The sequence below is a fragment of the Protomyctophum bolini genome (genome assembly GCF_963924005.1).
Source record: "Protomyctophum bolini genome assembly, chromosome: 21".
NCBI lineage: Eukaryota > Metazoa > Chordata > Actinopteri > Myctophiformes > Myctophidae > Protomyctophum > Protomyctophum bolini.
The window spans coordinates 15,387,039-15,414,594 of NC_137882.1; the positions used below are offsets into that span (position 1 = coordinate 15,387,039).

Below are 27,556 nucleotides of genomic sequence, written 5' to 3' on the forward strand. Positions count from 1 at the left end.
TTTTTCAATGACATAAGCCCATTATATAGTTTACTCACAAGACCCCTGTTGCTTCCTGAGCCATATGCATTTGTAAATACAGTGATTAGGCTTGTTGTAATACCTGGAGTAGACCCTTTTACTTTTTTACTAAAATAACCCCTTACTTGCAAGTATCTGAAAAAGTCCTGGTTAGCCAACCCATATTTCTGCTTTAGGTTTTCAAAACTGTCAATATTTCCATTTTTAATCATAGTACATATAGAAGTAATGCCATTGTGGTGCCATTGTTTATACCTATTGTCTAATACTGCTGGTATGAAGTCAGGGTCATATGCTGGCCAACTTAAAAGTTTTGCCTCCCTCTGAAGCTGGAAGCATTTAACAACTTCCAGCCATATTTTGAACGACAAATTTACCCACTGACTCCTTGTCTGAAACATTCCTTTCTCTCTGTCAGTGCAACCTAATAGTGACTGTATTGGTACATCCATCAGGGATAACTCTATGCTTTTCCATTTTGCAATGTAGGGTCGGTTACACCAATATACCAAGGGTCTTAGCTGAGCTGCTAGATAATAGTCCCTTAAAGATGGGAGAGACATGCCTCCTCTCGCTTGCCAGTTAGCCATGGAATAGCCTCGGAAAGTACCTATATTTTATCCACATAATGTGAATATTGTTGAAACAATGGTCAGGTGAAGTCAATGTCGCTCAGATGATTGTCATATACATTTTTCACTTGGAATCCCGCAGTCTTTGGACTCAGTCAGTCAGGTATCATACAACGCAGTCAGTGTCAAAAGCAGTCTAAAAAGTCCAGAGGTCGTTGCAAACGATGCTTGAGAGTTTAAAGTCATCTTATCATACTGTATACTGTATCAAATAGTCGGATGTCCTTTACTCCCCCCCCCCCCACCCCCCGCAGCCTTTTCAATTCAGTGAGAGCCTTATTATCATGTCCCTGTCTGCTCCCGTTCCTCCCTGGCCTCATAACAAACAGGTCTAATTGTGTCTCATGGCTGCGGGCGAGGAAGATACAGAGGAGAGGAGGGGGGAGGGGAGAGGAGGGGAGGTTCGATGAGTGATACTCAGTGATGTAAATGGCTGAATAATATGGGCCCGACGTTTGTGGCTGAGCTCCCATCTCTCAGCACTAATCTGGGCCATCGGGGACCCGCCAGTATGCATCACCCCCGCTAACCCTCCTCCACCCAGCCACACCAATGAGTCTCTCCGCTGGGTGGTAATTTATTCAGCAGCGCTACGGTGGCTATTGATAAAGCACTTAAATACAAATTCCCCCCTCCTCTCTCTCTCTCTCTCTCTCTGACTTCCACTGTGTGTGTGTGTGTGTGTGTGTGTGTGTGTGTGTGTGTGTGTGTGTGTGTGTGTGTGTGTGTGTGTGTGTGTGTGTGTGTGTGTGTGTGTGTGTGTGTGTGTGTGTGTGTGTGTGTGTGTGTGTGTGTGTGTGTGTGTGTGTGTGTGTGCGCGTGCGTGCGTGCGTGTGTGTGTGAATCATGGTGATCATTACATTTGGATTGGTTGTTGTTTGTTCAGTAACAGTCTCTCCAGTCTCTCCATCCCCTTACCTTACCGTTAGTAAGCAGAAACTACATTTTCAGGTGGGTTACAAATTTCATCCAATCAGGAGAGAGAACCCCATGCAGAAAAGAGCTTCAGCAACTTCCAATTTCACTTGTTTTTATCTCTCCTTATTGGATCATGACATTGGTATAACAACTTGACAATGTATTTGTTACTGAAAAAAGGAAACTGGCTGGCTATTTTCGGCCTGCCAGTCTGTACTTACTTTAAATTGCATAAAAAAAGCGGTGACTATAATAGGTTTCGTTTGTTGAATTACCAGAACACAGTGTATGGTCCCTTTAAAAATGTCCACTGTATGATTTGAGGTGAAAGACTCATTCTCTGCGCTCTGTTTCCATCTTTCTCTCTTTCCTCTTTCTCTCTCCTTCTCTCAGGGACCCGTGATGGTTCTGTGCAGTCTGACGTTAGCAGCAGTCCCTCAGAGCACAGCCAGCTGGGACAGTCTCACCCGGCGTATGCGATGGGAGCACAGGTAATAAAGAGCTCTATCTCTCTGTAACTGCCGTGCCAAAAGAACACAGAATGCTCTGCTGAAAAAAGGTTCTCAAATGATATCCTCCTTGTCCTACCAATAGCATTCACAATCATATCCACTTTGTTTGCAGAAGTTGTTGTTGCACATGGATTTGGTTTTTACTTTTATTCTATAGCCATTTGCATTTGCTATTTAAGGCTTTACATTTTCCACAAGTGTGCCCTTTTTTGCCATTAAATTATGAAATGGCATTGAAATGCAATAATTACTTTAATAAACACCCCTCTAGAGCGCCACAGTCCCGTCCCCTGTCATGACGACGAGCGGAGATGTTTCAGAAAGTATTTATTTAAAGACAAGTACATGTAAGCCTTGGACAAAGCCAACTCGGATGGTGACAAATCATGACAATAAACACAATGTTTTGGGCCGAACAAATAATTTTTCTTCTTTCTAATTATTTGTTCGGCCCCAAAAATTGTTGTCACCATTCGAGTTGGCTTTTAAATACTTTCTGAAACGTCTATGGGACAAATTCATTGGAAATTCTCTTCCGGGCCACTCGTCAGGGGCGGGACTGCGACGCTCTATAGGTGAATGCAGATGAACTCCCTTTGCTGTCTAAGCCAAGAGCTTATTTCCTGCTTTTAGCACATTTTCTGTCCTTCATTTTGTCACCATAGATCAACCTGCATAGTGATTGAGTAGTGGCGGTAATGAGCTGACAATAGCGTGGCGCTCGACACAAGTAGGGGCACAAAGAGCCACCAGCCTCTAGCCACCGCTAATAGCTCAGCCAGGCGATATGTCCTATCTGATTGGATTTATTGGCCTGGTGGCTCTCTGAGCTTTAATGAACATCTATCTCATTAGTGCTGCCCGGTGTCACTGCATAAACGACGACACGCACACAATATCTCTCTCACTCTCTCTCTCGCATGCACGCACGCACGCATGTGCGCACGCATGTGTGTGTGCACACACACACACACACACACACACACACACACACACACACACCACACACACCACACGCACACACATGAACACATAAGTATGTGCTTGTTGCACATAATAAAACACAGGAATAAACGTGTGCGCACAGTTTGCACACACTAGGCTTGCAAAATGTACACACACACACAAACACACACACACACACACACACACACACACACACACACACACACACACACACACACACACGCGTTGGGTTCTTTCAGCAAGCAAACACCCTCTCTTAATAAGTTCATTCTTCCAGCACTCAGTGAGTGTTACTCCACGAAGGGCCATGCAGTCAGTTCTCATCAGCATTAACAAAAGAGGAAATGTAAGGGGGGAGAGAGAGAGAGATCAACTGTTGTGAAGCCAACGTCATAATGTGAACTCTCTCTGATAAATGACTCATTCCACTTCTCCGCTGACGGAAAATAAGGAATGAGCCTAATTAAAAGTGGTCTATACTCATTATAATTCCCCTTTGCTGGTGTAATGCTGCTGCTTTAGTAACGGATAAGGAACACATACACAGCACACATGCACAACATAAGCAGGGAGTGGTTGTAGAGCGAGCCTCTGCGGGCGCCTCTCTCAACAGTCACAGCCTAATATATTAATGCTGTCAGCACAGTCCTCTGTGAAGCGAACGCTTTTTCAGAAGAAAAAAAACAAAGGCGCTCCGCACGCCATACCCAATTCTCTTGTTGCAAGGATCAATATGTTTTGATAGATTCTCGCTCTGGAGCCGGATATTGTTCGAACAACCATTATCCGATGGTAGTTTACCCAACATGAATCCACCTTCTCTCCGTTTTCCCCACTCACAGCTAGAGCTGGGATGACAAAAGTCGGCTATCTGGGTGATTACGGGCAATTTCTCAGTGCCAGAGCTGCCAGGCAGATGGAAGGGCCTGTTCTCCCCTGTTGGGCAGAGAGGATGCCCCATACAGGACTATAAACCCGGGCCCCCACCACTACGGAGAGCCCACCATGCGGCCAGCGTATGTGCGTGTCTGTGGCCCCTAGGAGACCACTTCTCAACGCTCAGCTGTCAGGCCTGACAAGCATTGTGCAGCGTTTCCAACAGTGCCCATGGAGAGAATGAAGGAGGGTGGAAATCAGGAGATGAAGATGGAGAGAGAGAGATAGAGAAACGGGAGAGCGACAGCGAGATAGAGTTTCAAAGGAAATGCACCTAGATTTTTTGGTAAAGTCATAATTCATATGGCACTAAATAGTCTTGGCATAACGTAGAGATAATTACATTCAAACTGAATGGATACTGGTATGTTCTTGTCCTATCTGAGATTGTGATACGCAAGCTATTTTCATTTTTTAGACATGTAATGTTGTAAACTTACGCAACCAAACAACCTGATGACAAGTGCTCCTGTATACTTCAATATCTCCAAAGGGCTTTAAAAAAGCTGCCTCTATATGTACCCAATCAAAAAGTATAGTTCTCTAAAGATACCAGTAATGATAAATAAATCAGAGGTACATCTGATAATTGTTGCATTGTCTTTTAATGGTATTCCCTTCCATGTAAGGCTGTCTTTGGTGTCAAGGCCTGCCGGTCTCATTTGGTTTGACTGATTTGAAATGTTCAAAGAGTGCCTTTGATTATTCACTGCTGCTGTTCAAGATTACATATAGTTAAGAAAGCAAGATTAAACATAGAGCACTGTATGTCAGTTGAAGCTGACAAACGGTCTGCCTTTTGCTATCACCACCCTTTGAGAAATGTCTGAGATCTCTCAAATTATTAATTATTTTCCAGAAGTTTATAATGGCAAGTGTCATTTTGAATGCTCCTGATACGCTCAGCGATTGTCATTTTTTATGTTGCGTATATATCCAAGCTAATGTTGAAAGAGAGCATCACTGCCACTGTTTTATCTTCGCCCAGCAACAATCATTTCTCCCTGCACCTCCCCATACAGTATATGTTTCTTTCTTTTAACAGTTTAGAAATAAAAAGGACAGTGTCTGTTATATAGCCTATTATATAAATAGTTTTTTAAATTTAATTATTTTAATTATTTGTGACCTCTTGAGTTCGCTTTAAGCCACATCTAACCTCACATTAGCTAACCTGTGATTGCAAACATTGGAGCATGCAAACGCTCTGTGCACCGTGCATGCAGGGTTATCGCAGCGACAGAGCCTGTCACCTATAGAAGCAACCTGGCGTCCAGGAGTACCAGTGGTGCGTCTTCACACAAGTTGACCCTGCACTCTGCAGCAAGCTGCCCACGTGCCATGCAAAACACAAGCAGATAGCTGACAAATGGCATTAAAGGCTTTGGTCAAGGTATAGGAGTCAACATTGTGCAGCCCAGGCTAGTCAGAGGGCTTATTGTTTATGGTGGACATTAGTATTCAGTCAGTCAACAATATATATATACATGTTTGTACAGTATGTACAGTACACTTATTCAATGTGTCACTGTCAACACTCGGCACGGCCTCTCGTGATTGTGGCAAGTCCGTTTTAGATTCCGTGCATCCGTAGTTTTAACTATTAAATTGGTGGAGGTGTCACCCTTTTATGTATTGGATTTGAGAATGGCACTACCGCATAGTGCCCGGCAGGTCATTTGCCTTGAAGGCCAAATGTTTGATGTTTTGTCATATTTGTCCCAAGTGAGTGTGTGTTTGCATATTTGATACTATTTTGCTGCATTTGCTGAATTTCTTGTGTCAGGCCTACTTTCGGTTGATCCGATCAAAAGCTGACATGTTTTTGAAAATTGTATCAGAACGACGCCAACCCTTTTGATTTTGTGGATTTAAGCCATGGCACAAATGTTCCCACTCCTGTTGGTGAATGTGCAATCCCACTTCCTTTTGAAAATACATTTGAAGTGATCAACCGTGGAAATATCTCTGAGAGATCATTCCGATAATAACAACATATCTTCGCCTCATGTATGACTGCATTTAAACTTTTAACCAATGCAAGTGAACATTCAAGTAACATGAAAAGTCTGGATTGGTGTGCTGATTTTCCCACCAAAAATAGTAATTTGCAGATTTCTTTCTTCAGAAAAGGTGATGTTTATTACACTGTATTTTGGTGGCTGATTTCTGCAGCATTAAATGTTTGTTAAGAAGAAGAAACAGGTGGCTGTCGTCTAGTGTCTATAGTGATAGGGTGAGGAGTAGAGCCTCTGCTCCTTCACTGGGAGAAGAGCCAGCTAAGGGGGCATCCTGTACGGATGCCGACGTCCCACTGGGATAAGATCCCCTGGCAGACCAAGGACCAGATGGAGGGATTATATCTCCACGCTAGCCTGGGAACGCCTCTGGATTCTTGGATAGTTAGATGGATGGATAGTTTGTTCAATGAGATGACATACAAATCGCTCCGCATTTCTGTGAAAGCCAGGCAAATTATCCACTCTTTCCCATGCAAGGATGGAATTTAAACTCTTTCAGTGCCACTGGCATTGTGTGTTGACTTGTGTCAGGCCATGGAGACGCACAGCAAAGTATGCAAGTCGGCAGCCAAAAAACAACTGCATTCATCAAAACCCATTGATTAGCAATGCAGTCACTCCAGTGACAACTGCTTTATATAGTACGGGGTGTGCTGACCTTTTTCTCCCATTGATTTCCTTCTGCCTATCTCAATTTAGTTTCCTGGACACATGCCCTGTGTCTTCCCTCCAATAACATCTGACTATTATGTGATCACTCTATATAGTTTTCGTATACCTTCTGAAGTGTACATGGATATTGGAATATTTGCTCTAATATTTGTGTGTGTGTGTGTGTGTGTGTGTGTGTGTGTGTGTGTGTGTGTGTGTGTGTGTGTGTGTGTGTGTGTGGTTTTAGTCACAGTCTTTTGAATACAGTGTCATTTAGTTTTAGTCATATTTTAGTAATCTGAAATGTTTTAGTTTTAGTGTAGTTTTTGTCAACTAAATCTACAGTCCATTTTGTCGACAAAAAATATTTTGGCGGGCCTTGATGGAGTCGTAATGCCTGATTTTACACTTGATTGCATGCTGAAAATGGCCAATCTATGAGCTCACAACGTGTCGCAGCGTGACACGTTGTTTCAGAGCGCAACACCCGAATGAAACTAAACATAAAATGACTTGTCTTTTAGTTCTACTGGATCTCTTCTCCACTAGTCCCTCCCTGACATTTTAGTGTAGTTTATTTCGTTTTCGTCAGTGAATAAAGGTAGACGACGAACATTTTTCCTCATAGTTTTAGTTAACACTGGCGTGTGTGTGTGTGTGTGTGTGTGTGTGTGTGTGTGTGTTGTTTATTCTAGTCCCTCCTAGTGGCCCAGCAGCTGGCCAACGCGGTGGGCGGGGTTATGTCCGGGGCGGCGGGGGGCATGAACCAGCCCATCCTCATCCCCTTCAACGCTGGAGGGCACTTGGGTGGGCAGCAGGGCCTGGTCCTCTCCCTCCCCACCGCCAACATCCAGAGCCTGGTGGCTGCCGCTGCCGCAGGGGGGATCATGACGCTCCCTCTACAGAACTTGCAAGGTAAGAAGAGGGTCTTCTTATAGGTCTTACCTGTGAAATGCCCGCGGATACTCCAGTTTTAGGCGATAACCATACTTACCTTTTAGGAAATGTCGGTTCGTAAAAAACGTGTTGGGGTGAGCGGTGAGTCGCTTATCACTGTGACTCCAGTGAAGTCATGTTGTAGCTTTCCAACCACCCCAGTGAGTGTATACATATTTGAAGGTTTTCAGAAAACTCAGGTCAGGATTTAGAAGGCCTTGTTCTAAATGGGTTAACCCACTATAAGACCTGAGGTCGATTCTACAAATGCCTTCTAAATCAGTAGTTCTCACACTAAAAGTTTTTTTTTAGTTTTTGTGTTTTTTGTTCAGTATATGCCCCATAGAATGACCATGTTTTTTTATTGTGTGTCAAAACATCGACATTCTGTGCATACTGCATGTGTAAAAAAAAAAAGAAACCCAGGCCAGGTAAGAATTCTACAGGGGGTTGCGCACACCAAAAAAGAGCTGCCATCCCCAACTCACCAGGAGCCGCCGAACAGCCATATTAATTACAGGTCAGCGTTTTGCAGCGGAGCCGAGCGCAAAAGGCACTTTATGCTTCTTCTCTCCTGCATAAGAGTGCACCGTTACTCCTCCTGCCTTATCTCCTCACCTCATCCGTCCGTCCGTCCGTCCGTCCACATGCCTGTACTTACGCTCTCGCCGTTTAAACTTTAATGCCCAAGTGTTCTCTTTTGATCATAGTTGTAAATGGTTTTTCATTTTAATGTTTAAAACATTGTCTCTTTTATAACCATTAGATTGAAGGATGGATGGGGGAAACCGTCAGTCATGAATCTTAGATGAGAGAGGCCCGCTAATGTAAAAAGATGCCAGGCTACATGTAAAGCAGTGTGTTTTTTTCTTCTTTTTTTTTTCCGGGCCCAGAGATTACAATAATGCCAGCTGCAGCACAAAGTGCAGAGGAAGCTCCCTTTGTGTGTGCATGCGTTGGTGCGTGCATGCGTTGGTGCGTGCATGCATGTGCGCGCGCATATGTGTGTGTGTGTGTGTGGGAAGGAAGTAGATGGACACATGCCCTGAGTGATGAAATGTGGAAGTAGGAGCCTAATGGACACAAACATGCATAAATAACAGCACCATCGCTGTGGGGAGAGCTTTTAATAAACCCCACATCCAGCGAGGCAGTGGAGGGACCTCAATGTATCCTGGAGCAAAAGGAAAGATAATGGGCCCAGCAGGTCCATCTGTTTTGCACTTCAACAGCCCTGCCAATGATGGTGCGTGCAGGGCAAGGGTCCCGCCGCGATAAGTGATCGACAAACAACATGTCAGGATGCCGTGACCGAAGAGCGAAAACAAACCCCACTCACTCACTCACTCACTCTGCTATAGCGTGCACATTAGCTATAACGTCCTGGCATAATTCTTCAATCCAAAGTATCTTCCCAAATGGAGGAAATGGACAGGCTGTTTTTGGAAGAAGAAATGCGTCTGACTGTGGGCAGATCTTTTTTTAACCACGTCGACTTGACAGGCGGCCCCGCCTGTTCACATGTCCCCTCTTTCGTCTGAAGGGCGGGCGGGGGAATGCGCCCTGAAGAGTCCCCTCGGTGGGTGGAAGGGAAGTGACACGAGTCACACGAGTGAAGCTACATGTCTTGACTGTGTCCGGGAGCCCCCCCGGCCACGCGGCGGCCTCTGCTACCTCACCCCCCTCTCTGTCGGAGTTCATCACGGCCAAAGCTGAATGAGGCCTGCTGGCACAGCACCTCTGTCAAGACGACCGTAGCTCTGGCCTCGGCGCCCCCAACCCCCTCCCCCTCCCCTCCTTCCCCCTAATTCCCTCTTCCGACCGACAAGCCACCCCCTCCCCCCCCCGCCGCCCTGGGTTCCCAGGCCTGATTAATCACACATATAATACAGTGTCTCGCTGTCGCCTGGGACCAGTCAGCTCATTTCATGACCTCGGGAGAGAGTGTGTTTTACAGCACTCACACTGCTAGCTAATTAGCGTCAGATCAGACGCAAGACAACTGTGAGGCGCGGTAATGAGACGGCAGGAGGGGGGAGGGAGGGAGGGAGGCGATGGCTGTATTTAAATGTAATGAGCCGTCTAATGACCGGCTAATAAGGCTGTTTGTCTTTGGGACTGGCTGTTTTCTCAGCAGAGGGGAGATACAGTACAGTTTACATAAGGAGCGCAGCGTAGCATCTCCTCACCCTGAGGCGTTTATGTACTGCATGCTTAAGATACATTATATCCGTGCAGGAAGCCATGTGTTTTCTTATAACCCCTCAGATTTGTTTTGTAATCGATTAAGACCTGATGCAGAGGCCTTCTAAATATAGTTACCGGTATACACTTTTTAAAGATTTTTTCAAAAATCTTCAAAAATAGAAGATGTACATGCTCTGCTTTTTTCTTTTTCTGCATTATTTCACGACCCTTCTCTATAATGTGCGAATGTGGACAGACCAGGCAGAAGAGGCTGGGGAGACTTGTGAGCATTCGTAGGGAGGCTGGCTCTCTTCTCTCAGACTGTGATGAATAACTATCACTGTAATGGGGTTGTGCTGTAAAGTTGGAGCGGTTGCTTAAATAAAACTGAGCAGCATCTTGTGGCAGACTCAGTAAACACAGGCACTGGCCGTAACTGGTTATTTGTCAGAATGATTTATGCCCACAAACATGCAGTAAAAACAAATTCCCAATGAAACTAAACAAGGGAGAAAGTTATCTTTTGTGACAGAGTGCACACACCATTCTAGCTGACTTCACATGAGGCGGAAACTAGGTTGGGTCATACTAGAGGTCTGTAAATGTGACAGCTCATATGAATAAAAATAAAAAAGTTAATGCAAGATTTTCAGCTTTTCAAATATATAGGTGAAAACAACAGTGAACTAACACAACACTTCTGTGTATTATTTACTTAAGTTCACCCAAAAAACGACTTATTTTTCAATTACACACCCCATGAAGCCTTGAAATCATGGACTCATTTGTCGCATTCTTAATCCTAAACCAATAATTTGATGACCGGTGGAGTCTCCTACTGAATCTCCTGTTGACCAATGACCCAGGCATCAAATTATTGGCAGGAATGCGACAAGAACAAAAACATATCCATGAATTCAAGGCTTCATGAGGTGAAGGTAATTGATAGAAAATATATTTTTTGGGGGGGGTGAACTACTCCTTTAACTATATCTTGATATGAATGTTCCATAAAGCATGCAGAGTTTTTTGTCGTACCCTAATAGGTTTACATTTCGCCTGATTTCATAACAAGCAAAAATGCAATTACCCTTGTCGAACAAGGGGCTATGAAAGCATCAGACGTGTGAAATGTTCAATGTTCTCTGTCTACGGCTGCTCTCTGTGACTCACTTATATACTGTAGGATGAATGAAGCACATCCCATCTTATTTGCACTCTGTGAAGAAAACAACCAAAAACATCAAGAGTTCTCTATCAATAAAGGTTGTGTAGTCCCACTCACCTGCGGTAATGAGACCCCAGTGTCGGTACCAATCAAATGCATGTCTGCAATCGGGGTTTGATGAAAATGCTCAGTGGTGTTGGTAGGGGTTTCGCAGGCAGGCGTGGGCCTCAGTGACATACAAATTAGGGAAATCTCTGCTCATTACACCAACCAAAGAGTGGCGGACCCCTGGGGGACAAGACGAGCCCAAATGTTTCCTCGCTAGTTAGTCCGTGTCAGACTTCATCTCCTCTCCCTCTCGGCTGCCAAGGATATGCTGCTGCTCCTGTCAGAGGTTAGCACATGTATACCGCAGGGTTCCAGCCGCAGACTTAACCTCTGTCTGTGGATAGAAAGCCTCTGTGTCCCTTACTACTCATTACAGGCCAGCTGGATTAGTCTTTCTACACACTCGCAAGGCTTCTTGTGCAGGCAAAGACGATGTATTTTTTCATGATTACACAGGGAAGCTGTTAAAACCTTCCCTAAAACATCCGGGACAACGCACCGCACGTCCCCGACTTGAACTCCCCCATTGCTGTTAGAACGGCAGACTCACTCCAAATCTTCCGGCGTTATCTCACCTCTTTCAGACTCCACCTTAGCTTGTAGCACTTGGTGTAGCAGCACTTTCCCTAGCCTTGAAGACCTTGTAGGCTTAAGCAAAGGTTCAAATGTAATTTAGATGGCATGTTATGTAGACAGATGCCAGGTTAATTTGCTGACCTGGCATCCTATACATAGTTTCAGTGTACAGATTTTTTATTGTTTTGATATTATACTGTTCTAGTCTGATGATTCAGTAGGTTATTAATTTACTTATGATTACTATTTCTATCCATTTGATGTATTAGCTCGTGTTTACCTTGCTTACTGTATGGTTCATGTAGCATGTGTGAGGTACTATCATGTAGATGATAGGACAGTGGAGGAGTATAGCATTACTATATCCCCAAACCAGAGGAGGCCGGAAGGTTGTAACCCCGCCCCTCCACCCCAGCCCACCCCTCTCTGCGCCATTTAATTTGAGGTGTGTATTCCACGTCGTCCTTTTAATGATTCAACTCCAGCACGAGACGGGGAGCTCGCCCCGAAGAGAGAAAGTTGCATTAAATAAATAACGGTGGTAAAATGTAAGACCTCATACATTTCAAAACTAATGCAACTAGCGATGCAATAGGAGCAGCTGCACACAGTCCGGGAGAGTGGTAATTTGATTGATTTGTTGTGACAGCGAGCCAAATAATTGAGAGTGAGAGGTTGCCGGCAGAGACGAGGCGTTGACGCCGGCAGGTTCGCCATGCAATCCCACAGCAGATATGGTGGCGGTGCTGCTGCGGGGTTCTCATCTCTGCCATTGATATCTGCCAGCGGTTTTATTGTTTGTCTTCAATAAGCAGCTTGGGAACGTGTGAGGTTACTGCCTCTGTGACAGTTCAGGGGAGGAAAAAATAACTCTAACCAATCTAAAATGTACAGAACAGCGTTCAAAAGGTTAGAATCAAACACACACACACACACACACACACACACACACAAACACACACATGCATTCACAGTTTTTGTTTTTGGAGCGTATTGTGCATGGGCGCATACACACGTGCATACACATCCCCTCGAGAATTCCAATTTTTAAAATACAGCCTGCCATCTTTTTTGTTTTGAAGTTCACCCTGGTGGTTCACTTGTTGCTATATGAATGTTAATGATGATTTTGTTCACAATTTCCGCTAGATGTATTTCAGTAATTGTGTGAAAATGGCATCTGACGAGTGACGACCCGGTTTGGCAAGATTCTTTTTAAACGGAATTCCCAGATCCCGTATGCTTAACGCCAAGGCTTTTATTTTTATTTATGTACCGGTATTTGTTTGATTCTTTGATTTGTTTTCTATCTGATATGGCTTTGTTTGTCATGACTTACAGTACTGTATACTGGTATAGACATTCATGTTGTTATGGACGGCATGGCGATATCAGACAGGCAAGATATTTTAAAAAGCACAAAAGAAGCAACTATAGGCTACACGAGGACTTGAAACGTATATGCATCGGCCATTTGAAAATAGCAGCAGCCATATATATACATACATACAGTATATATTTATGTATACTTTTCATTGTTTGAAATGCATTTTCACATCATCAAAATATGTCACCAGACCTTTAAGAACACAAATCTTGTATGAAGGTCCCTGACCTCAAGTCTGCCGTCAAGTCATATTACTTCTGCATTGTTGACGTCCCTCTTCCGTTGGATTTATTGATTGATAGACAACCATACCATGATGGATAGATAGATAGATAGATAGATAGATAGATAGATAGATAGATAGATAGATAGATAGATAGATAATCAGTCAATATCTCTCTTGCATCAATTAAATCCTATGGAAGAGAGATATCAGCAAGGGGGTGCATACTTAGTTTAGACTAGTCATTGGTTAGACATGGGTTAAGGTTAGGTTTAGGTGTGCTGCCCCGTGGGAGGTTAGGTTTAGGGTGAGGGTTTGAGATAGGTTGTAGTTGTAGTACTAATGACTGGTCTAACCAATGACTAGTCTAAACCAAAAACTGTCTAAACTAAGTGCAGAATGCGGAAGTAATCTGTTGTGACGTCGTCAGCAGGTTGGAGCTGCTACAGTACATGCACTGCTGTTTTACACAAAGCTCTAAAAATGTCAGCTTAGTATATGCATGGAAATGCTCATAATATTTCAAGCTTCTAGGGAATCTAATAATACAAAATGTTATTGGAGGATATTGCTGTTAAATTATTGTATACGCTAATTTAGGTCTAATAGCATAGGCTTACAATGGAGAGCATATAATAAATAACTGTTATAACAAATAACTGTTCAGACAGAATCTGCGGAAACACAACATAATTGCCTTGATACAAGTAACATTAACCTAAGTGTCAACGAGTGTCAGCTGGACAGTGAAACACAACTCAGCTGTGCTGAACTGAAAGTGACGGACTTGTCCTTGAATAATTATGACGTGATAATGTTTACTGTGATTATGGTAAGCTTACATTTCATTTCGCAAACACCATCGAGTAAAAACTACTGTAACTTTAAAAAACAGCCTGATTTATCGGTGCGTCCCTAATAACGCCTTGACCCATGGGTATAGTGGGAGAGTGACGTCAGGACTTCAGTTGGCTACTCTATTTGGCTCAACCATGCCACAGGACATCACAAAACCCAAAACCAGTAGAGGACAATAACTGCAGTCTGCAATTCTCGTCAGTGTATCACTCAAAATCCCCATACATGGGAAAGCCCCCATATACACTGTATTGCCCTGCAGGTCTCGTGACATCACTATGACATCTGATGTCATAGTATATGTGATTTGCTGTCGCAATTATGCCCATATGGAAGCCCATATGGAATGTCAGAACAGGTTTTGACACAGGTTTTGACAACATATGTTGATCCTTTCCCATCCATCCTTCTTCTTCGATGTCTCCATTTTGACTGATACCTAGGTGTCCATTCTAACTCTAGACTGGCCTGCCCCAAATTATTAGTGCAGCCGCGTCCGGAAGCCGGCGGAAACTAGAGTTCTCAACAGGCCCGAAAATTAAGGCCCGGCCCCTCATCAAACCCTGTACAAGAGAATGAGAATGTCCCCGCTACCACCCTTAGATCATATGGAGCTGACCTGTTCTGACATTCCATGTTGATCTGACCTCATCAAACCCTGTACACTCAAGACATGCTCCTAATATGGTACAGTACAGTACAGAATGAATTCCATGTTGATCTGACGTCCCATGCCTAAGCGCCACCGCTCGCCCAACCGTCGGCCGTCAACTTTGGCGGATGCGTGCGCGCGACTTACTGGAATAGTATAGTTTGTTGATTACTTTTGATGCAGTACAGCTGCATAACTATAGACGTCAGTAGGCCCCCACGAAGGCTGGTCACAGACAGTATTAAAATGATTCTTAAAAATGATGTTGTACTTTTTAGAGTCTGACACTTAACGTTTAGTCCTTGAATACAAAGTTTGCTATTTATTTAGTTTGCACCGTTTCATGTTCCCTAAATTGCTTTTCTTGCAGTTCAAGGTTAGGTAGAACCTGCTATCGAAAGCTCTTTGGAATTTAAATAGCTTATGAGAGTGGAATTTACAGAATATTGAAATTCCATACAGCATAATTAACATTTTATAATCTCGCAGACAGGCTACATATTTGCCAATGCTGTGCCAGCAGCTACACAATAAATATACCATAGCTTTGCAACATTTACTCTGTTCTTGTTGAACTGGTACAATATAATATAATTGTTTATGCCACTATGTTGTTTTCATGCGATTCAAAACAACCTATATAATGTTTTCTGTGATATGGCTTGACCACTTGGCCCACAGTTGTTGTTTTACACGATTAGATTGCACTCTTTCTTATACTTTTCCTGGCCAGACAGATTTCCTAGAGATTCGCTCCCCTCACATTAAAGGTCTGCCATATTGCTGAGGCGCGATTCATTCAGAAGCTTTCAGGAGCAATCTGTAGTCAAGCATTTTAAATGAAAATTGATTTGTGATTTACATGGTCAGCGAGGGGAAAATGAACTTATGAAATGTTGTAAATGAAATATTAGACAAGGTGCAGTGGGAGGGTGCGCAGACAGAGATGGTAATCTTGTGGAACTAGAATTCCCGCCTGGCAGAATTGGGTGACATTTTACATTTATCTGTGTTCTGCATGAGTTGTAATGTTAATGGTAATTTTATGGGACTGAACTGGAATGGAAAATGGTGTTATCGCAGATTGCCTCAAATGTAGAATTGTGTAAAGCCGCATCCTTTATTTCCCCTCCCATTTCCTCAGTAATGTGAGTTATTGCATGATCTGTCCTCTAAGGTTGAATGTGTGTATTCAGCCTATTTTTATCAGGCCGTTCTTACTCACAGCATCCTACAATGCACACACCCCTTTTTTTTTTTAGCAAAGCATGGAATTCACAGTGACTCCAGAAATTTGACACAGGTCATTAGAGCATTAAACCTCTATCGGTTAGAGATGTGAAAGTTGTGATGAAGGAGTTGAAGGATTTGCCGCTCAGTGGTTCCACTTTTATCCAGAAGTTCTTGGTTCATCGTGTTGTTTATTCATCAGAACAGGAGATGTATTTGACGTACAGTACATTAGGTACAGTAGGTAAATAATTACCAAATCTATAATCTGTATATTGAAACTATGTAACCACAAACAAACCTATAGTAACAATCCTGTGACAATCCTGACAAAAATGCAATTACTGTATTTACAACTCTTATATTCTTTGTTTTGTTTGTCATGATCAAAGATTAGTGGAAGTGTAGCTAAATTGTCATTTAAAAATATCATTTTGTCAATATCGCCAGGGCGGCGTCATCATTATCAATACGAACCAACATATTTTCAATACAAATCTATCATCAACTTAAAAAATACAAGAAAGTCAATACAGTTTTATCCACCGCTCAATACTACTTATAATCCACTCTGCGTTTTCTAATGTTGATCGATATCCTGTGCACTGAACGTTTCCTATGCTCCTATACCGAGGTCTGGCTGGATATAGATTTTCAAAGCGTTGGTAGTTCCCCCGCGGTTGGAAGGGAGGCAGGGCCAAAAGAGCTAAAGTCATACTCCGTTAAAAGAAGCGTGGGCTCCCACAGTCTCAGGGGCTAACCCAGATCACACCAAGGTCATTATTAAACATGGCTCTCCGGTTCCCTCGCCTGTGTAACCAAAGAAGCCATGGCGACATTTGTCAGCAGATGGTGTGGAACCAAACCCCTCCACCACTGGGGGGATGTCGTCTGAGCCGCGGCTAAAAGCTTATCTGCGGTTGCTAATTGCTGACCAGGGCCTAATTACCTTAATTAATGGTCCCGGTGGTGTATCTGTGGGGGCTCGGATTAGTTCGAGGGGGCTTTTCATCAGCATCAGTAGCCGCTCAAAAGGTCCCCTGGGACGTCTGAGGACCGTGTACGTCCCCCAGGGGTGCCATCTTCCTGGACTAACTGCGGACACATCACAGATGGATCCTGTGGCATCGGGACAGGATGGCATGTTTGGAGGGAGAGTGAGAGAAAGGCAGGAGAGAGAGAGACATAGAGATAGAGGGCTATCCGTTACTTACAGATCATGAGGGAATATTGCTAAGTATGGGTAGAGAGTATAGACGCTCGTCCTGCCTCTCTTCAAGCACATTTCCTATACTACTATTTTGACTCTCTATCTATCTATCTATCTATCTATCTATCTATCTATCTATCTATCTATCTATCTATCTATCTATCTATCTATCTATCTATCTATCTATCTATCTATCTATCTATCTATCTATCCCCCCACCCTCTCTCTATCTCTATCTCTCTCTCTTTCTCTCTCTCTTTCTCTCTCTCTCTCTCTCTCTCCCTCCCCCTCTCATACGCTGTTTCCCGAATTACGCCGCCCATAATTCACAATGACAAAGTAGACTTTAGCTCTATTTTCCATCCACAGACCGTGGGGGTTTTGTTCAGTGAGCTCTCACTGTGAAATTAGCCCTGCGTACTTTTCATTCTCCGTGCAGCAGTCAGTGAAATGGTTAAAAAGACGCAGATCAGCCAATATGAAAATAGAACCGATTCAACAAAATCTGCTGCTTCTGCGCCTGGCCTGCTCCTCACCCCTCCAAGAACCCTCTTCCCTCCTCCCTATTTTACCTTCCCTCCCCCACCCCCCATCACCATCGCACCCCACCCCACCCCTTCCTTCCCCGACCATCAAGCTCATGTCCCGCATTTGAAGAAGGCTTGTAACTTTCAGGTGCATACATTGCTTTTGATGATATATTGTCCCAGTGGGGAATTTCATTTACTGCTGCTGCCCTTTGCTGAACCTGTTGCTAGTCAGTGAGCACGATAAGCGCATAAGCAGCATGCCTCTTCATTCATCATACATCGTTCTGGGCTCTCAAATATCTCATATGCGAGTCTCGAGGAAAAGAAGAAACTACTAAACCGGCACAAAGAGTCCCTCCAGGAGCATAACCGAGGTTCCATTAAAACGGCTTGTGTACAAAAACACAGTACACTGTTTGGTAATGGTATCTGTTATCAAACACATAGCGCACATTACATGTTACGTCCACAAAATATTAGCCTATTTAAAAAAAATTGCAGTGCATGGGCCAATATATATACACACACACACACGCGGTGAGAAATATATCCCAAGCGTTCATAATTCTCAACATTTCGCCCTTGTTTCTGAGCGTGCGTGCATTTCGGAATCTGTTGTTCGCCCTCCGACCCCCCCGTCATCCCAATCACAGTGGCTTGCGCTCTGTGTTGTATTAAACAGCATTAATAATCACAAGAGGCTCCCTGTGTCACTCAGAACTCTCAACCCAACATCACTAAGGCAGACAGTGTTGTGCTGCCGGGCATGTTGTTGTGCTGTGTGAAAGTGCTTACACGCTCCCTCAGACAACCAAAGGGAATAATTAAAGACAGAAGATGGAGGCAGAAGAATGGATAGCAAATCCCATTGTTTGGGGTTATTTCATCCCACCGAATTCTTTTTCTCTCTTTCTCTCTCTCTCTCTCTCTCTCTCTGCGTTTCTCTGTATGCGCGCTCCATCCTCGCGCATGCCTCCCCAAATGCACTGTGGGTATGTGGCGCGCTATATCAAAAGCATAATGTAAGAGGAGCAGCGCAGAACAAAGGCCCTATGATGTCCCACTCATACCCACATTGTCTTTTCATTATTCTACAATCGCTTCTGCGCGAGTTGGGGGAGAGGAAGGCACGGCATAATAAACCCTCTCACTGTGTATAGCATGTACTCAGAGAAGCCTCAGTGAGAGATGGATTCTAGAGGGCTTGTTTTTCTCCCACCTTAAGGGCATCAATACTTTAAGACCCTCACAATCAAAGCCGCGCGTGTGATCAAAAATAATCCCGACGATGAGATTCTAATTTGAGGTGAGCAGCCGCTATTAGTGAAACTCTACTCCACTCCATTTCTGGGAGCCGTAAATGTAGCCCCTCAATCTCTCTTAGCTTTTACTGTCAGTCAGAGAGCACTCAGTCATCCCCGCGCATCAGGCCCCGCAATATTGATTTTCTTTCCCCTTCCACCCACTGAAACAGCCGCATGAACATAAATTTTGCATGAGGCTTTTACTCGCGGCCTCGTGCCTCGTGTCTGACGACACATGATGGGACCCGTGAACACGCTGTAATAACCCCGGGCCTGTCCTGACGAGCAAAACTGGCTCGTTTCTTTTCGGGAGGAGGGAGAGGGTGGACACTGACTCCTGAGCCATGTGGGCTCCATGAAGGACAGAACCCAAAGACGGTTAGTGCAGGGTGTGGGTGCCGTGATGCAAGTCCACGGCTGCAAGTCCAAGTCCAAGTCCACGGCTGCCCCGCAGGATACTTTTGGAATTCATCAATATCACTTCAGTTTAACAACTTAGACTCTATACTAATTACTGTACTTTTTTAATGTACACCAAAATCTCTTTGCCAAACATAGCTGATGTACAAGCTAACAATTTGGCGATTGTTCCCCCTAGAAGAGGGATACTGGGGTTCAAGTGGTCTAACGTGAAGTATAAGGTTATTTTCAATCTGTCATAATGGAAAGATGAAAGATAATCTTTGTCCGCATGACATGCTGTATTTTAGGGGAGAATATTTACATATTTGCGTAGCGTGATATGACATAAATCTAAGGTGCTGTAAAGTAACAATGTAATTCAGGGGTACCATGGGTGAAAACATATTGTACAGGGGTATGTTTGAGAACCTCTGTGTTACACTGTCTATTGACACGTGTACCATCCAGTGAAGATGTCAGTTAAACTCTGCTATCACTGGGAGAAACCTTTCTGTTAGACTAATGTCATGGGGATGGAATTTGATGAGCTTAAAAGCTGTATGAAGACCAAACTTGTGTCGCTTTTAGATGTACAGTATCGGGATTTGCCAGCGATTACACTACGACCAGAAATATGACACTCACCGTTATTCATCAGTGATGGAAGAAGATACTCACGTCAATAGCCTATTGTAGAAATAGCCTGTTACAAGTCCAGTATTCAAAATTCACTTGAGTATTGGAATCAAAATCTACTTTAAGTACCAAAAGTAAAAGTACTCATTCAAATCTAAGTAACTAGTAACTAAAGTTTGTAACTATAGTGGAGTAAAAAGTACAATATTTGCCTGTAGTGGAGCAGAAGTAAAACTTAAAGTATTGAAAATTGGAACTCCAGTAAAGTATATTTAGCTCAAAGGTGTACGTAAGTACATTACTTGAGTAAATGTACTGTTACTATACTGTGGAGTGTGTACAGTACATGACACCAAATGCCAACTTTGTAAAGTACACAAGGGTTTTACTTGTACTGTATGACTAGCATGAGAGGATTCAATTTCTGTCAAATGCCTCCCCTGGAGTGAGAATTCTACAGCACAGTTTGATATTGCCTTGCATCACAAAGTGAAAGCATTATATATGGATCCCTACAAGCGTTGTGTTTTGGTCTTAGAACCCGTGGCTGACTCTTTTCAAATACCAATTGCCTGTAGTCTGTATACTCCCTCTAAAGTGAGACTGGTATACTGTACACTGGTACTGTGTGCAGTAGTATTTGTATTTCTCCGCCAGGCCGAAGACTATACGTCACTTTGTTTGAAGACTCTGTCTGTCTGTCTGTCTGTCTGTCTGTCTGTCTGTCTGTGGTATATAGTGGCATTTATTACTTAAGCTGACACATATCCATACTGTAACCCTAAACAAAGAAGTTATTTTGCTGTACAGCGCCTTAAGGCTAAAGAACAAAATTAATCAGGGAATAGATCGCAATCAGAATCTTTTAGTGCAGTGAAAGCATCGTTTTTTCTTTTTGAGAAAAGGAAGAAGAGGGAGGGGGCAAGGAGAAGAGAGGGAGAGAGATCAATAAAACCAAACAAATAATCTACATATTTACAGGTAGCACCTTTTATCTACAGTATCTGGTACGGTAAGTACCTGAGCTAAGACATGAGGTGCGGTAAGGTCAGTACCTGAGGTACTCATCATCCAACGATGATATCAGTCTCCCGAGTGCTTCTCCACACCATCCACGGAGTAAAAACGACCTTCCTTTGACCACCTTCACATAATGACCAGATCTCATCGTTGGCTGAAGCTCCTTTATACCTCCAGTGGGGTAATTATTATGAGCGTGACTCATTGAGCGAAGCAATTGCGCCTAGTGGTTTATCCGGACTCCTGCTGTAACAGTAGGCTAGTTAAAAAGAGCACTTGCCCTAGCCTTGACAACCTTGCAGTCTTATTAGCCGGCGGGGCCACAGGTCCAAAAGCTCAAGGAATAGAGTTTAAGCTGTGATGTCATCATGTCATGCCGTACTTTTTACAACCTACTGTATAAAGGCAATTTTTTTCCAAATTTCATTATACTTTAATGATGAAATTTGGAAAATGTTGCCTTATATACAGGTTGTCTGTGGTGTGGTATACAAAAATGGCCATAACTCCTTTTCGCGATGTTTCCGGTAGAGGCCTCTTATTCTGTGGACCCTAATGACCAAATTAATAGAAAAATCACAAATAAAATCACAGGTCCTCGCTGGCTATATACAAAGCCTAAAATGTAATTCAGATAGCATGTTGTAGACAGATGTCAGGTCATATTTTGTAGACCTGAGATCCGATACATGTGTATAGTTTAGTACATACCGGTATTATAGATTTCATTTTTTTTAGAACATAAATACTGATTTTCTGACTATAGCTTTTTGAAGTGCACAGTCATTTTGTTTATTCTGTCACTTTAGACCAAATAAACTAATTTACATGCATCTGGCCGATAGGTGTGAAGTGTGAACGGTTTGGGGGGCCATTTAATTTTAAAGCAAAGGCGGCTTCCATGCTGTGGTTTGCTATACTAAACAGAAATGTGCATGAACGAGGGCTGCCAAAGTAGGCTATCTTTTGTTTGTTTTTCTTGTTTTTTCGCCCCCTCTCTTCGAAGTTAGACTGGGCCAGCTCTAAACTGACTGGGCCATGGCCTGCGTGGCCCAATGGACCCTACACCGGTGGTCTTTTTACACTGTCAGTTAAATAAGCGTGGACCCCCTCTAAAACGAGATAATGCATCTCAAGGGGCTTATTCTTTAAATACATTTTCAATACTTACAGTCACCATTCAAGTTGGCCTGCCCTTGACTGCGGGCCCTTTTGTATTACAAATAATGTGATGAACATAACAGGATCCTACCAGCAATCCAACCTATTGCCAAGCTGCTTTCTATATAGGCTTATACTCAGCAAAAACCCAAGTGAATCAATATCTTTTTTTAAATACATGTAACCTTCTTCGCTGATGACGTGGAGGAGAGAACATGTCCCTCCCCAGCGCCCACAGGGGACCTTCTAGCTATGAGGTGACAGTTCTACCGACCTCACCGTGCTCCCAGAGCATGGACATGCTTTATCATCTATCTGGTTGAGCTTGTTTAGTTCCAAGATGAACAGTAAACACTAAAACCCTGTGCTACTGTATACACCACTGTAGCCAATAAACTCATTAACATACACTTTCATGCTCCAGCGCCTGTACATCTACAGTGGCCCTTCCAGATGAGACCATATCCCTTCATCTACTTACTCTATCCAGCGTTACTAGTCCTGCATTTTTCTAAAATATTTTCTGTTGGGCTGGAGCAACAGTGCCACAAACGCTACAAAATGAAACGCCTTTCATTTTTATTTTGAGTAGCCAATTACCCAATACCCTTCTCCCCAATTTAGTCGTTATGCCAATTCATTCCAATTAATTAACTGTGTTGTCAGTTGTCACTCCTGTTAAATCCTACCGACTCACCTGCCAGTGAGGAGCCCCAATCGGGAGGCCATCATCCTACTCCTCCCGCCCAGCACTCCCTGCTAATAGGTGCCACGTCACCCCAGCCCATAGGAATACATGCAGTGACTACTATCACCCTCCACCGAACACGGACCAATTGTGTTGGCATAGAGTAGATGCATGACAAAGCCAGATGCACCACTGTGGATTAGAACCCACAACCTCCGTGGTGATGGACAGGGACTTGAGCACAAAAAAGGAATTTTCTATGTCATCAGTCAGTGTGCTCGTACAACCCACACACATAGACAACTCATAGGAAGTAAACAGCTGCAGAAGTAGGGGAGACAAGTGCTGTGATGGAGGGGGGGGAAAGGGTGGTATGTCTGCCAGGGACCACTGAGATAGTGCTAGTAATTAGAGTGCTGTGTGCTTGTCTCTCACTCCTCAGCCACGCAGGAAACAAAAATAGCGGTTTGTCTGACAAATGAGCTGGCTTGACCCACCCTTTCGACCTCTGACAATCAAGCCTCGCATTCGTACTTCGGTACTTCACTCAAGTCAGGGGGACGTCACAGTCAAAACATAATAGTTGATTTCTACAGTAGTGGCACTGTGATGAAGCCAAAGCCCCCCAGAGACCCCCAGCAGACTGGAGAAAGACAGGTGGTGGACAGGTTCTGTAAAGCATGCCGGTCCGTAGCCTTAAGACATCACCTCTGTGCACACATGCACATGTAACCACCTGCTCCTCCCAGGTAAATTTCACGGTCCCAAGATGATGGCTGCCATGTCAATTGACATGCCACAGTGCAATTCACGTCTCATATCTTGCTTAAAGAAGGATCCCCCCCCCCACGCACGCGCACACACACACACACACACACACACACACACACACACACACACACCATCAGTTCAATTAGTATTATCGTGAACAGCTGTTCAGAGAGGGGGCCCCTCAAACTCGGAGCCCCCTGCGGGCGTGATGTCTAAGTGGGAAGACCACGGTGAGCAAGCATGGGTACACTACAAAAGGAGAGGAGTGGAAGGATATAATTAGCTCTATAGGATCCTGGTGGCATCCCTTTTGCCCTCTCTCCATCATAAGTGAAGCTCCCCACTTCTCATCCTCGGTCATGTGTCTGCCAGGAGGGAAAGGAGCACAAACAATTAGCCGAGACAGGCTCGCTTTGGATTATGTGCTCAGCCGAGGCAATCAGACAAGCTGCAGTTAAAAAGAATGAGCTTTGAAAATGCCAGTTGCCCAGTTAGAGGGGAAGGGAGGGTCAGTGGTCCTGACAGTCCTAACAAGATGACAGAATTTATAAAGCACCGCTGTTAAAAGAATATGGTTACCTGCGGTGGAGCCCTTATAATAAGGCCACATGGGGCTTCTCCCATATTCCCTCTGTATTTGTTTTCCTCTCTCTCTCTGCTTCATATTCTTTTGTTGTGCCTCTTGTTCCTCCTGCCTTAATGGCCGGCCAACGCTGGAGGAAATTCTCGAATCGTCTTTGATCTCGCCCCGGTTTTCGATAATTTTCCTGACAGAAATATAATTTCTATCTCTTTCATTCTCTGTGTTTTCCCCCTACTTCTTTTTTTTTTCTTTCTTTCCTTTCATCCCAACCCCTGTCTTTAAACAGGGTTCAGTGTTTTCTCGTGGCAGCATACTGTGCAAAAGAGGGAAGAGAGAGGCCGGGTTCTGTCAGGGACTCGGGGCTTTTGCCAGACAACTTGCCCCAACATTTCAAGTGAGAATTGGACTCTTGGCTTCTTTGCGTGTTGCAGATGATATATAATTCATGGTGGGGTGTGAGGGAGGTGTCAATGTGTCAGGAGGAGGAGGTAGAGAAGGGGGGGGGGATGCTAAAAAGTGCACTGTTTACTGGCCGAGACTCGGCTGTCTTTTTTTCTCTCTCCTACTGTTCTTTCTGATGCTTTACTGTACTTGTACTGTAAGAGTACAGTACAGTGTGTGTGTGTGTGTGTGTGTGTGTGTGGGGGGGGGGTCATCTTGATCAAATGTTCATCTTAGCCCCTCCGTGAAGTCTGAATGACCATGCTAATCAAAGGCACATCTGCCGTGATGTTTAATTCATTTTTCATGAGACAACCACACTTAAATTATTGAAGTGCATTGATTCGGTATGTACGGTATGTACAGGCTTGTCAGCATTATCAATAGACATCCGAGACATACATCTCTTGAACTGCCTGACCAACTGTCTTGTTGTTCATCTTTCCTCTTTCTCACATACTGTGATTTATTATTGCCAACACTGCTTAACGGCCTTATGCCTTAAACAATGGGTTAAGCCTTAACCCATTGTTTAAGGCATAAGGCCGATTCTATAGCCTAAATGCCTTCTAAATGTCTTAGTTCTCAAACTTATTTTATGCCAATTAAGGACCCCCAAAATCATATGTATTTGGTGGTGGTCGGCGAACCCCCATCTGAAAATGTTTTGTGACAGGGACCACTTTTGTCATAATAACCATGTTGCTTGTTGAAAAAAAAACAGCTTTTCAACTGGAAAAAACCTGATACATCTTAGCCTCAACTCAAGGCTAGTCGATTATTTTTTAAGTTACATTTAAAGTACGCCTAATTCCTTGTGTTTACCTTACTTATTATAAGTTACTCTGAATGAAGAGCATCTGCTAAATGCCTAAATTGTAATTGTAGCACCTTAAATAATACATTTTGTGTTTATGAATTGTATTTATTTATCCTCTTATATATAAAAATCACACCCGTGTGAAGTGAGGGGCGCTAATATATTAAAGTCTAACTCATGTTGATTAGGTGATGTAATGGTGATGTAAGCACCCCTCAATAATTGGCTTAAGGGAGGACCGACCGCAGGTGGACCTATGCTCATGTCACCATGACTCAGCCATGACCATATAGGACTTCCCAATGCAGCTACACCCCAAATATGGAGTGTGTAACGTTGTCTAACGGTGCAACATAGCAGGCCGAATTCTATTGTACTATATTTACAGACTGTATCCTGGGAATTATTTATTTTTCATCACCGATACCACTATAATTGTGATATTTATAGCAGAGTTGGTTTAAGAATGTTATTCGGAACCCCTGAAAAGGGTGTGATTTTTATATTTCTTATACTGTAGCTATTTTATGTATTACGTACTGATAAATGCTAATTTATGCTGTACAGTATTGTAGGTGGAGGTCTGTTTTAGAGTCACAGTCAATTGTTTTCATTAGCACTGAACACACATCTCAGAGGTTCCTTATATAGTGTTTATCTGAAAAATAACCCAGTCAATTTACGGACCATAAAATCAAGGAAACATCTACCGGTAACTAGAATGTTTCTGTCCTTTGTGTCAGCCATAGACATTTTTGGTCAGATCTGCTCCTGTATTGAAGGAGTTGTTAAGCTCAGTTTGGAGAAAATATTTCATTCAGTGGTGTAAAGTAACAGTTACTCAACTCAAGTACTGTACTTAAGTATATACACTTGTTTTGAGGAATTGTTTTTACTTCTACTCCACTCCATCTCAAAAGTAAATGTTGTACTTTATACTCCACTTTTCAATTATTTGAAAACTTTGGTTACTAGTTACTTTGTAGGGTTTTATTATTATTATTATTATTATTACAAAATATACATTAGCCACTTCAGCCCTTTTGGCCATTTGAAATTTTCCAATCTACAATACTTTGTGTCAATTATAGACATTAAGGTTAGAACTGCTCCTGTTTTGAAGGAGTTGTTAAGGTCAGTTTGAAGAACATATTTCATGTAGTATTATGAATTATGCCTTACTACCAACTGTGCATGCTCATAGACATTTTTTGTGTTGTTACTCCCTGCCTGCTAAAAGATTAAACGAGTTGAAGTGCTGAACATTCTTACAAAATGTCTCTCCGAAAGAAAGAAATGGCACCACCGAATTCTACCATTAAATGATTATACTGCACATACAGTATGTTACTGTAAAGCTGAATTACATAACTGCACACCACCAACATAGTGTTTGATATGCTCTTTTAATTCAGATGCTATGTGTGGATCCATGCTGTTTAATAGTGCTAGAGACTCCTACGTAGTCCATCTCTAAGTGGCTGATAACAGTTTCAAAAGTGTGTTAATTCTTTTTTACAAGCATCTAAATCTAGAAATGGAGTTCTTCTGATGGCATGCCATTACTGAATCCAATTAGTTAATGGGGGCTAATTTCTCGAGACTCTCAGAGAAGATGGATTGCTGTTCTTACGAGATTTAAAGCCATTAAAGCCAAAACATTCTGACATTCTTCTCCAAAGTGACACAATGGAGAGCTTTTGCTCCACGGAGAGCAATTATATCACTCAAACTTGATAGCTTTGTCCTCCAGGCTGGCTATCATCTCCTCTTTGCCACTGAAGCTAGAATCATGCAGCACCTTATTGTGGCACAGAGACTTTTACATCAGTGTCCCCACCACTCCTCACACTGTGCTACTCGCACTCCTACTACATGTTTCCATGTGTCGAGACTCGAATCTAGGGTGTTGTTCAATTATCGTGCACCTCACTGTTGTCGTGTCCGTTGTGTGTGAGAGTTGGTTTGAGACTGAGAGAACTATAGGTGTGAGAGTAGAGGTTTTCCG

General features: G+C 43.3%; 1 protein-coding gene across 1 annotated transcript in view; it reads left to right on the top strand.

The window, feature by feature from the left end:
- Window positions 1-27,556, top strand: part of pou6f2 (POU class 6 homeobox 2) — a 103,425-nt gene that overhangs the window by 27,406 nt on the left and 48,463 nt on the right. Inside the window, exons 3-4 of the mRNA XM_080793356.1 lie at window positions 1,965-2,062; window positions 7,353-7,572. Coding sequence (XP_080649482.1) covers window positions 1,965-2,062; window positions 7,353-7,572 — 318 coding nt within the window. The remainder of the gene's footprint in view (window positions 1-1,964; window positions 2,063-7,352; window positions 7,573-27,556) is intronic.